The sequence below is a fragment of the Pomacea canaliculata genome, linkage group LG1 (assembly GCF_003073045.1).
Source record: "Pomacea canaliculata isolate SZHN2017 linkage group LG1, ASM307304v1, whole genome shotgun sequence".
In the NCBI taxonomy this organism is placed as follows: Eukaryota; Metazoa; Mollusca; class Gastropoda; order Architaenioglossa; family Ampullariidae; genus Pomacea; species Pomacea canaliculata.
Genome location: NC_037590.1, coordinates 36,394,409 through 36,406,563, shown reverse-complemented (window position 1 = coordinate 36,406,563; position 12,155 = coordinate 36,394,409). Strand labels below are relative to the sequence as shown.

Sequence of the window (12,155 nt, the reverse complement as noted above, 5' to 3'; positions counted from 1 at the left end):
TGTGACCCCCAGCTTTCATGCTCGTTGACCAACGGTGACCTCGCCACCAGTTCTGTCCATTTTTCACGGTTCCTCAAAGCCCCATGGGGAGTTAATCACACCAGCGCTGTCCACACTTTCCATGTATCCTCCTCCCTGTATCTTTCCTCTTCTTCGGTATTCTCTTCTCCACTTTCCTTATTGTTTGGGCATCGTGGTGTTGATTCCCTCTCCGATTTAAAACAAATATCACAGATGGTTGGCCTCTTCGAAAGTGAGACGTTTGCGATTTCTTTGTGGCCGTCGAACCTTTGCAGTCAGATGTTCCGAAATGTTTGTAAAGGAGACATGCAGGACATATAAGTCACAGGGCAGAGACATTCATTTCGTCCTTTTCAGTTCGGAAAAGAATTAACTGCAGCTGATATAAATTGCATCAAGCCTTATGAAACTGATATAAAGCCTTGTGGTTACTACTTCATAGCAGCTCTCAGTTCCACGTTCGCTTGGCCCAGTGACAAGAAAAAGCTCTTCTAGGAGCCTAGAGCCAGTAAACCACTCACAGTTAGCCCACTCAATGTATCATCATCGTTATTTCCTAAGCTAGCACTGTCATAATCCACTTACCAGAAATTGGTCATGAAGCCTTTGTTGAAGCGAGACATTCGATGAGATAAAATCTGAGAGGAATGGGAACTGCCAGGGTCGAGACTGGAACTGTTTTCCCGTCAGACAATGTTTCAAAGTACAGCACCCTTTCCTTTCTTTAGCAAGCAGTAGGCGAGAGAAACAACAAATGTTTAGCTTAGTCTCGGGATTTTTTCTAAACCAAGTACCTCTTTGACAGCGCCATCGTTAGGACAACAAGGAAACGACTTTCTTTGAAGTTATAAGTTGTCGGTAGCCGTGAGATCAGATCCCGTCCCCAACACACCTTTTTTTTTTTTTTTTTTATTACCTTCTTTTCCGTACTCCCACCCGGCTAGCCTCTTGGTGACAAATTATGGGTAATGATCAGTAATGGCTATTCGATGGCCATGCCACCCGCTCAACAAAGGTGCGTGAGGTCGGGCATGCGCACAAGGGTGCGAGGCAGAGCGTGGCGGGTGGGTCACGTGATCGGAGTGACAAATGAGCAGCGAGGGCCCCGTGGGTCCCTGTGGGATCACCAGCAACCGCAGTTTTTAATTTAAAGGTATAAACACTTGAACTTTTCACCTTTTGTTTTACATGACTTTAAAGAAAGCAAATTAAATAAGGAAGAGTTTATTTTAAAGAAAACAATTTGATCCAAATCTGATGTTTTGTCCATGTCAGAAGGCTTCAGAAATTTCTGTTTGTGTCGTTGTCGCGTCGAGAAAGTCAATGAAAATAGAAAGATTCGTTTGTCAAGGTAGCACAGTTGGTAGACATCTTGCCTTCTGGTTACAATGGTGCCACAGCTTCAAGCATTCGTCTTCACTAGTTTTGAAACTTTATCCTCGGGCTGAGTCGGCTTAATTTGTTGTCAGCGACTGTTAGTATATACATTCTGGGGCCGCCTCATTTCATTTCTTAAACAACATTCCGTGAAACACGTCTCCAACATAATTTCTTGCAGAAGTGAGCTGTATGCTTTTGGCACAGATACCTGCGAAAAAAACAGTGCTAGCTGCCTGGCAAATGTCTTAGTGGAAAAAGTTTTCGTGAAAATGATGATTTTTCTTTAAAAAAAAGTTTCCTGTAGAAGCTTGTACAACAGTTTTTTCAGGGCTGTTCAAATGGTTTTTAAACTTGGGAATCCTCCAACCGTAGACAGGACCATCAAGTGTGTCTTTCGGAAGCTGGTGAGATCCCCTCAAGCTGTGTCTATCAACATGGGAATAGTTTGTGTGAGCTGCACACCTTGTCCCAGGCCAGTTCTTAGCCCCCGCGGGGCCCGAGGCAAAGGGCATGTGCGGGGCCCTCACGCCACGATCACACGGTTTTAGTTGGGATCTAAAGTCACATATCAATCAAAAGCGCGGGGCCCTAGGCAGATGCCTCGTCCGCCTGCCCCTAAGCACGGCCCTGTCAGCATGCTCTTTTTTCAGGGCATTTACGGATAAAGAAGGAGGTGGGTGGGTGTTGACCGGATGTTATGACGAGATGGGATGACAACGTAAACATCCTAGAAAAGTCCACAGCACATTTCCTCCTAGTGAAAAAAGCCCCCATCGTAACTCGTAATGTTTACTTAGTCATCAGGACGAAACACCTGTTGTCATCCCACTGCGCCTGTGACATCTCCAGATGCAAAATCTTTAGTTGTCATCACGGGGGCGCAAGTTGGACAGGTAAGGCGAGGCAGGTAGATGCTCGTAAAAATAATTAATCTATAAACTGTGGTCACAGCGAAGTTAAGTCTCAAAGAAGATTTTTGACAGTGTTTTAGAATCGTTCTTACTGGGTTAGGGTTAGGAAGAACTGCACTCAGACAACCATAGTCAACATTAATTCAACAACCCATGGATGATTAAACTGGTGTCCGTCAAGTTGCTTCATTCGCTCACTAAGATTGATGGAAATTCTAATGGAGTAGGAACCATTAAGTCAGCTCAGAAGACTTGCCTATCCCTGACAAAGAAGAAAGATAAATGTCTGAACGATGCTCACTTTCGATTAAAAAAAAAAAAATTAAAATACCGAAATATGATGAGAATGTCTCTAAGCCTTGAGATATAGGACAGCGTAGCTTGACCTGCATTAACATTATCTTTTTTTTCTTTTTTTGGACGTAACCTTTTAATGGGACTTTCAGAGATGGGACCAACTTTTTCCAGGTCCCTTGTGTATTTTTTCACCTACCTATTCATCATTCTGTTACGCATGTCTCCAATATACTCCCTTTGTTATTCCTCTTTGTTCATGTCAAAGACCGTTGTGAACATCAGAAAAGGCTGGTGATCAGTATAAATTCAAAGAAATAAATTATACACCACCACGCGTAATGTAATTATAATTCTTCTTTCTAAATGCCGGAAAGCGTTATACTTTCCACACGCCAAACCGTATGCGGATCATACCTATCGTATTACATATGTTTTTACATGTACTGAAGATATACGTAGTTACGTCGAGAACTCATCAGTCGTATAAAATATATTTGTTATTGACCCTCTTCTTACATATAAAGTTGTAATGCAGTAGTCATTCCCCCTTATGTTTTCCTAGGCTTCGGTAGGGTTCGCAGCTTAGTGGCTGGTTACTAAACTGTGAAGCAGAATGTAGCGAGTTCAAAGCTTGCTCTGGCCCACGAATAAAGGAAAAACTCCCCTGACCATCCAGCAAACCTGTCAGGACTGATAAAGGCGGGTCACAGACACGGTGAGCCTCAGACCTTTAAGTCTAAGAAATTTTTAGCTTTCATCATGGCTTCAAAATTAACTTGCACGAGAAAATTGAGAAGCAACACGTCTTCCACTTTGATCATGGCATGTGAATGCAATGCACATGCGACTGTAGAAGGAGGCAGCTAATGGGAGATGACTCCATTCCTGCGTTAGTGACAAATGCTTTACGGAAAATGGCAAAGCATGCAACGTGCACAATTTTGGAAACCAACATCCCGTTAAATCATCGCTTTTCAAGACTTTTGTCCATATTAAAAAATTTTCCCGAAGTGTATTTTCAATTTTTTTGCAGTAAGGCTCAACTCTTTATGGGTATATGTGCTACCAGAATACGACTTTGTAAACACGGGGACGTGGCAAGACGCGCGCATATCTTGCCGGTGTTTGAACCAGGATTTTTTTTTTTTTCTTAGGGACACCGCGCACACGACAGAAGGCATGACTGCTTAGGCAATGTCTTGAAAATGGATATTTGTGTTAAATGTCGGTGGCAGTGGCAGATGAAAACTACAATTTTATAGGTTATCTGCTAATCTTACCACCCTCACCTCCTTCCGTCCGTCCCTCCCCACCTCAGCCTATATTAACTCCAAGGACGGTAACTCTATACTAACTAATAGAGTTAATCCTTTCAGCAAGATGGCTGCACCCTTCGAAAGCGTGAGAGAGGTTCAAGAAGATTATAGAGAGCACGTTAACTACCGTACTCCATTAGTGACACGCTATGCCAGTCCAGCAATGGCAAGGAATTTTGGAGACGTGAAAAAGTTCACGACTTGGAGACAGCTTTGGTTGTGGCTTGCGCAGGCTCAGAAGGTAATGCATTATTAAGTACATTAACTTATGTAACAAATGACATCGATCAGAGCAGACGAAATGATTATACCTAATCGTTTTGTTTAGGCTATTTAAAATATGTGCACCTGGTAATATTATTATAATCCTATTGTACGATCGGTAATAAATAAACTTACATGCAGCTGGCTGCAGACGTCATGGCTGCTTGCTGCACCGCCATGCGTCGTCTTTTTTTTAGTGTCGTCTGCTCATGCATCCATAAAACAAACTGCCGATGCATCTGCTACTTACAAAATTACTCCTAGTCCTCTGCAGCGCTGAAAAAAATCTAGCTCAGAATCTATGCAAAAAGCTTACCTTGTAATTTTTAAGCGATGAGCGTGACAGTGATGTTACATGTAATATTTGCATGAGCTTGTTTGTTTTTTAGAAACTTGACCTCCAGATCACTGATGAGCAACTGGATGAAATGAAGGACCACTTGTCTGACATTGATTTTGAACGAGCTGAGCTGGAGGAGAAGCGCACCCGACATGATGTAATGGCACATGTCCACACCTTTGCAGCAGCTTGCCCACTGGCAGCACCCATTATTCACTTGGGTGCTACCTCCTGCTATGTAGGGGACAACACTGTAAGCATCTGTGTTATACGACACTTTAAAAAAGAAAGATTTTATTTAAGCATGGTACTTTTAATATTTTAGAATATCCCAACCAGTTTTATTCTCTACAGGTAATACATTTATGAACAGGAAACTTGTAATAGAATGATTATGAGCTTAAAGAAGATTGGGGAAAATGCTTACATTTAAGTAAATGCTGCAGAATAAAGGAAGACATTTGACGGGGCTTCTTTATGAGTCACTCCTTTCTATTGTCTGCTTACCCTAGTCAGATACTCATTTTGACAGATGCAAGAAAACTAAATATCCCTTGCACCCTGTTTATTAAAGACAGTTCATTAATGGTACGCAACTCCATGCCTGACTCCCTACTCCCCTGTGAACAATGGATTGTACCCAAACCTGGCTTCTCTCTGTTCAATAGGATCGACCTATGACATACTATTGCTACTCTATAAGAAAGTCCTAACAAGCTTTTTATTTTTCCTGTTTATGTGTTCTTACCTCAGACTACTTGAAGTATTGTAGCAGTTTGCAAATTAGATTTACACTTGTTACTCAAGCCTGTAAAGATATATTTAATTATAGTTGTTGACACCCACAGGATCTGATTGTCCTGAGAGATGCTTTCAACATCCTTCTTCCAAAAGTGAGTACATATTTAGCAGAAAATATGTGCATTTGAGTATTATTTTACAGCACATAGTTATGTTTGAGCTCACAGGGAAGAATTTTCTTTTTCTTGTTGATATTCTTTTTCTTTTGGGTGCACATATAGCAGTGTGCGTAGTGGCAAGCTGCTAGTCTGTTGTTTGTATTTGTTAAGTAAGTGGTGGCCATCATTAAGACTTCTCACTGTGCAATATCACTTGCAAATAAAACTTTTCTTCATTTGAATTGGCACCTCTAGCCTTTAGAAAACAAAAAACAAGCCCTATTCTTTCCCTGTATATATGATAATTGTGTATGTTTGTGACTGCTAAATAGACTCTTTCAGTTTTAATTATAAGAAACAGAATTCAAGCAGAATATTTCACCAACTCTTAGATTGTGTAATTATTGATTTACTGGGAATAAATTAATTGTTTATAATGATTTTTAAGATGTAGTTGTGAATTTTTGTTTCAGCTGGCTAGGTGCATAGAACGACTTTCATGTTTTGCTGATAATTATAAAGATCTTCCATGCCTAGCATACACTCATCTGCAGTAAGTATTTATTTTTATAAGACTGTTTGAAAAAACAAATTGAAGGTTTGATGGATATTTGTTTACATGCACATGCATGCTGTTGGTGGTAGTTATGCACTTAAAGTTATTGAATAATGATACAGATTATAGTAATTCCTGTTATAAATAAAATATATAAAAATAAGTAAAACTATTTGCTTTTTGGATTGCTTAAAGCCTCCTGTGCTGGAATAATAGTCAAGCTAATGTGTTTTCAGACCTGCACAGCTAACGACTGTGGGCAAGCGAGCCTGCATATGGGTGCAAGATCTGCTTATGGATCTACGGAATATTGAACGTGCCTGCAATGACTTGCGGTTTCGGGGTGTCAAAGGAACAACAGGCACCCAGGCCAGCTTCTTAGCACTTTTTGAGGGTGATGAAGCCAAGGTAAAAATAGCAAAAATATGCATATGCAAGATTTAAAGATATCTCTCTTGTTCTTTTTTTTATGTCAAGTATTTTTGCTGTGTTTCTGCATGCCTTTTTTGTTTGCTTCTCCTAGCTAAAACTGGAGAAAAATCTGTTTTAGATGACAAAGTGTAATCAAATGAAAAATGTGCAGTCTGCACTACAGTGAATGAAGTGTCGAGAATTTATAATTTAAAATGTCACTAGGTGGAAGAACTGGATCGTCTTGTGACGGAGATGGCTGGATTCAAAAGGTATAGCATAATTTAGCTCATCGTCCACAAATTTTAACTAGGTATGGGATAAGGTGCTTTTATAGTTATGACTTGTAAAATATTAAAATTCTACTGGATATTGCAAACATGCATATAAATTATACAATCAAATTACAAACTGCAGCTTTCCAGAGCATTATTTCTTTTGTAATGAGAAATAGCTATGATTATGGCACTGGACTCCTATAATTAGGCACTGATTTGCAGAATGGCAAGAACTGTTAATAATTTGCTGTCTTTCATTAGCAATTTCTTGATCTGCGGTCAAACATATACTCGAAAAGTTGATGCAGACTGCTTATCAACATTGTCAAGCCTTGGAGCAAGTGTTCATAAGGTAAAAGAGATTTTAAATATATTTTTTAATAAACTGTTATTGATACTTCAAATCAGCCCTTGATAATGTGTTCATAGTTTTTAGTATTATGTCTTATTTTTAATTTACATTTTATTTTGCCATTTTGCTCCATCTAATTTTCTGTATCTCATAGGCTAATTATTCTTTTCCAGATATCATCAGACCTACGACTTCTAGCCAATTTTAAGGAAGTAGAGGAACCATTTGAAAAAGATCAGATAGGTATGTACAATTAACTTTGTCAGTGAGAAGCAGGATCATTCTAATGACAATGACCAACTTTATTTATCCCTGTGGGCAATTTGAACAGGGGAAGACTCTCTAGTCACAAAAGTGAAAGTTAGAAATAAAAATATAAATAAAGTTCATTGCAAGATGCAGCGTTAACAGATGTCAACAGTAAAAAATACGAGCAAAGGAAAAGAAAAAAGTTATGGGCAAGTGACAATCATATATATATATGTAAAACCAAACAAACCAACTCACATCAAGTTTATTCATGTGTGCACCTACAACATCACATACACACACACCACTGACATTCATCTGAGGTTTAGCAGCCGGACTGCAGATGGCACAATCAATTTCAGGCGCCTAGTGTTTTTATACATAGGCATGTTGCTGAGTGGTTGCAGCGATGTGGTATTTGTTAAATAGTTGCACTGTATATTAATGGGTGGTTACTAATCCAGCATTTAACAGGAGGAAAATCAGTAGATGTAAAAACAGCTGGTTTTTTTTTTCTTTATATGACAGGGTCTAGTGCCATGCCATACAAACGCAATCCTATGCGAAGTGAACGGTGCTGTGCGCTTGCCCGTCACCTTATGATACTGGTACAAGACACACTGCACACATCTGCAAACCAATGGATGGAGCGCACACTAGATGACAGTGCCAACAGGTGAACGTAATGTTGCTAAATGCCTGAATGATGTTTATAGTTGTTAGTAGAGCAGACAAATAGATAAAAACCTATTAACTAGGAGATGGTTAATTTTCAGTTCCATAATTAAATATGAAAAGTAGTGGCTCTTTCTGTCAGTAGCACATTGCTGGAAAAATTAATCAACTGGAACAGAGGTACCACAGGGTAATTGAACTTTGATATATGGATCTTTTAAACATTTTGCACAAAAATCTTGTTGGATGTATGCTTTTCAACTCATGCATGTTTCTCTGTTCTTGTGTTGCTGTCTAATATAGAAAACCAATGAAAGTAGGCAATGACGTTATGTTGTTCTTGTTATGTTGTTCTGATGCAGGCGCATTGCCGTTCCAGAGGCATTTCTGACAGCGGATGCTTTGCTTGGGACCTTACAGAATGTTTGTGAAGGATTGGTTGTGTATCCAAAGGTTAGTACCTCTCCTGAGTTTGTTAAAACCAAAAAAAACAGTCGCAATTTTTTTTACCTCCCTTCCCACATTTCCATGCAAACATTTTTGACTAAAAACATATTTGTATGCAAGTATGCATATACATGAGTGAAAACCAGATTTAAAAGAAAAAAAAATTACACAGATTTGGTTGATGAAGAACTCCAGTGTGAAGTTTGTTTCTATTAAAATACTTGTGCTGAAATGTACTTGTCATACATATTGCTGTCAAGAACTGTTGCATAAATAAATTCTAAGGTCACACAGACATTTGCACTTGACATATCCAGGTGATGTCATACTTTGAAATTTGCACTTGATGTGTGCAGGTAATAGAACGGCGGGTGCAACAGGAACTTCCTTTCATGGCAACAGAAAACATTATTATTGCAATGGTTAAATTAGGTAGCAATAGACAGGTATGTGGCTGGGCATTAAACTAATAGTTTGGAAGAATTATTCTTTTAGACTGAATTATTCAGATTTAGCAGTTATCAGGTACTTGTATACACTTTTACATATTTATAGTTTCCCTCACTTGTTTAGTGAAGCAGAGATAGCACTGTTTCTCAAATATTTTGTCTTTGTTATACCTTTCTTGAATAGTTCTTATGAGAGATTCCTTTAGTATGTCTCTTAAGTACGGGCCACCTGAGAGACATTGTCACCCTTTTCACTGGACTAAATTGGTGGTTATCAAACTATGTGCTTCCCCCACACCCCCGTTCCAACCTGTCAAATTATCTCCCCTTCCCACTACATGAAGAGCACATTGCTTAATTAACATCTTTTTTAAAAATTCTCTTTATCTTACACCCATTCGTCGCTTTGTACTTTGCTTTTATAATTTTCTATTCTAAACGAACCTTGCATATTATCAGTGAATCATTCCCTTGTTATCTGCGGCATTTACATTATTTGTCAATTGGTGTTTTTTTGTTTTAAACCTGTATGCTGTGCATGTTTTATGAATTTACAAGCATATTAGACTGTATTTTTTTTTTCCTTCTTAATCTTGAAATGTATCCATCAGTAAAACCATATTTCTGTCTCCAGGAGTGTCATGAAAACATTCGTGTTCTCTCCCAGCTGGCTGGGAATAAAGTAAAGCAAGAGGGAGGTGATAATGACCTTGTGGAGCGAATACAAAAGTCTGAGTACTTTGCTCCAATTCATGAGCAGCTCGAAGAACTGCTAAACCCATCCACTTTTGTTGGGCGAGCACCATCACAGGTTGGGCACTGTGTTTGTATTTAAAGTGGATTTATGAGAATGTTCTTTCGATCGAAACCTTAGATGCTTGTGAAATAAACACATTACAAATGTTTGAATACTAAATAAGAAATAATTGAGTGCAATGTATCTGTACCTGCTTACTCATGTAAGAGGAATACAGTAGAAGAAGCATTGACGAGACCTGTAGGTGCATAAATGCTTTTTTGACCAAACTTACTGTCAAATATGTAACTATGAACATTTTTTTTTATATTCTACCACATGTAAAAGTTTGCATAATTGACAATGGCTTGGGTCAATAAGCCTCTATGATTCAAGACAAAAAAAAAAGTGTGACAAAAATAATGACGATCGTAACTTTGAATATGTATCATACATAGATCAAAGATGCTCGACTATTTTTTCCTGCTATTTCGAATTTTATTTTAATTTTATTTTTATGACCAGATACCTAATATTGCATTTGTAACAATTTTCCACTTGGACTTTTAAACTGTGTTTTTGCTTTGTTTAGGACGTTAAGAAACGTGACCATGCTTTGTTGATGTTTGCTGGAAAAAAAATGTTAGAGAATTTTTCTTAAAAAGAGTATGGATCCAGCATTACATACAATTAGAAGGTTTGAGTTGCAGTAAGGCTACCATTCTAGAAGATTCCAACCCCCATAACAGTTTTTTTTTTAGATAAAGTTTGGATGCTCATTCTGTCAATGAGACCAAGACCTGCAAGATAACACTGGCCTTATGTTAAGACCAAATCATGACTTCTGTTACTGACTTCAGGCCTCTTGCCTTGTTCAGAAGTGTGCATATTAAGCAACTAAAAAAAGGGCTTATGAATTAGAAGGGCAAAAGCTGTTAAATTTAAACAAGGAACAAAACTCCCTATTTTTTTTTTTGTAGAAATTATGACCTGCAGAACATTTTGAAAATGATATCATGACTAAAAGAAACGAAAGAGAAAGTTGCCTCAAAAGGTTTCTTGGGTCTTTTATTTGGTTTGTAATGTGTAAACAGTGTTATTCTGCATGTGCACATAGTGATAAGTTTTTCTCCCCAGTCATTTGCACATTTTTTTTTTTAAATTTCAGGTTACTCGTTTCCTGCAAGAAGAGGTAGCCCCAGCTTTGGAACCATACAAAAGCGAGCTAGAGGGCAAATCTGTGCTGTTTGTGTAAATTGTGGCCATGTATTGTCTCAAAATATACTTAATTGCACTGCTGATAAATACTTTTGAGATTCAAGTAATTTTTGGAATGACAAGAGTCTTGAAATAATTTTGAAAATGTTGAACTTCACAAGATGTAGCATAACCCCCAGTCACCTGCATTACCTATTGCACCTGCACTATCAGTGTTATTTAGTCTACTTGCATGCTCATATACACTTTTGGCAGTTCTACTTTGCTCCACTGAATGGAAATATATAGAAAATCATACATTAGAAAGCAAAGACAGTCTGTTTTTATATTTAAGGAACTTGTTTTACTTTTTGACAACTGTTACTTTGTGATTAAGCTTTGGACTTAATTGTGTGATGCTGACTGTCATTTACCATCTCTGAACCTTCACCTTGGTGTGTTTTAACTTTGCAATCTTGCCTGCCACAGCATAGCATTGCTTGGTCAGCGGGTGTGGTTTGGCATAGCCCACCTATTTAATAGTTGGGTTGTTGATATTATTAAGAAATGACAACTCCTTGTAAATTGTCTTTCTTTGATACTTAACAGACAGCTTTAAATGCCATCCCAGCCTTCCTGTATCTGCATGGAAAGTTAACGAAAATTCTATTGGGCTATTTTGCAGAGCTTATTATTAAAAGCTGGTTTCAGTGGCGCCAAGGGCTGCTCATCCCACTGACCAGGGGCTACAATTCACTTGATTAAAGAGGAGTTGTAGCCCTTAAGCTCCTACTTGTCAGTGAGGTATCAAAGAAAGATAATTCTACCAAATAAAAATTTCATTCTCAATGGACTCAAAATCTATTTTAAGTCTGCTGCAAGAGACATTTGGAGGGCTACAATGAAACTGTAGCATCACATATTTGGTTGTCTGCAGTGGGATTGTTGTCTACAGCAGGACTATCTTGCATTCAAGTCTTTCACAGGCAGATTTATTACCACGCTTACATTTATATCCATGGGACTGATTCATGTTTCAGTTGATCACTGCTTATGGACTGGTATCCATATGATTACCCTTGAAAGGGATGCAGTAGGATTAGTATGGGTCCCCCTTCCCATCCCACTTTGGGTCATGCATGTCAGTTTTGGAAATTGAACTGGTTTTGTCTTTTTAAGTAGTATCACGGCTTATGTGGCTGATTTATGTGCCTTACCTTTCTTTAGGCCCCATATTGCAGTATTTGCTTACTGCAAATTTTCAGAATCGTTTACCCTTTTCATCAATGGATGCATGCTTTTAGCCATAAGGACATGGAGAACTGATGTAGCCAATGTCCTTGAATGTTTAATAAAGGTATGCACCAAGTATCTGGT

General features: G+C 38.4%; 1 protein-coding gene across 1 annotated transcript; it reads left to right on the top strand.

Moving 5' to 3' along the window:
• The first annotated feature begins 2,148 nt into the window (after window positions 1–2,148).
• Window positions 2,149–12,147, top strand: LOC112565714 (adenylosuccinate lyase-like). The gene is made up of 14 exons (XM_025241386.1): window positions 2,149–2,294; window positions 3,986–4,166; window positions 4,579–4,782; window positions 5,378–5,422; window positions 5,902–5,981; window positions 6,221–6,392; window positions 6,621–6,667; window positions 6,935–7,025; window positions 7,199–7,268; window positions 7,803–7,950; window positions 8,312–8,402; window positions 8,753–8,842; window positions 9,480–9,656; window positions 10,750–12,147. Exons 2-14 carry the CDS (start codon window positions 3,990–3,992, stop codon window positions 10,834–10,836), a joined length of 1,479 nt encoding a protein of 492 aa, XP_025097171.1. The 5' UTR covers window positions 2,149–2,294; window positions 3,986–3,989; the 3' UTR covers window positions 10,837–12,147.
• Window positions 12,148–12,155: the final 8 nt, after the last annotated feature.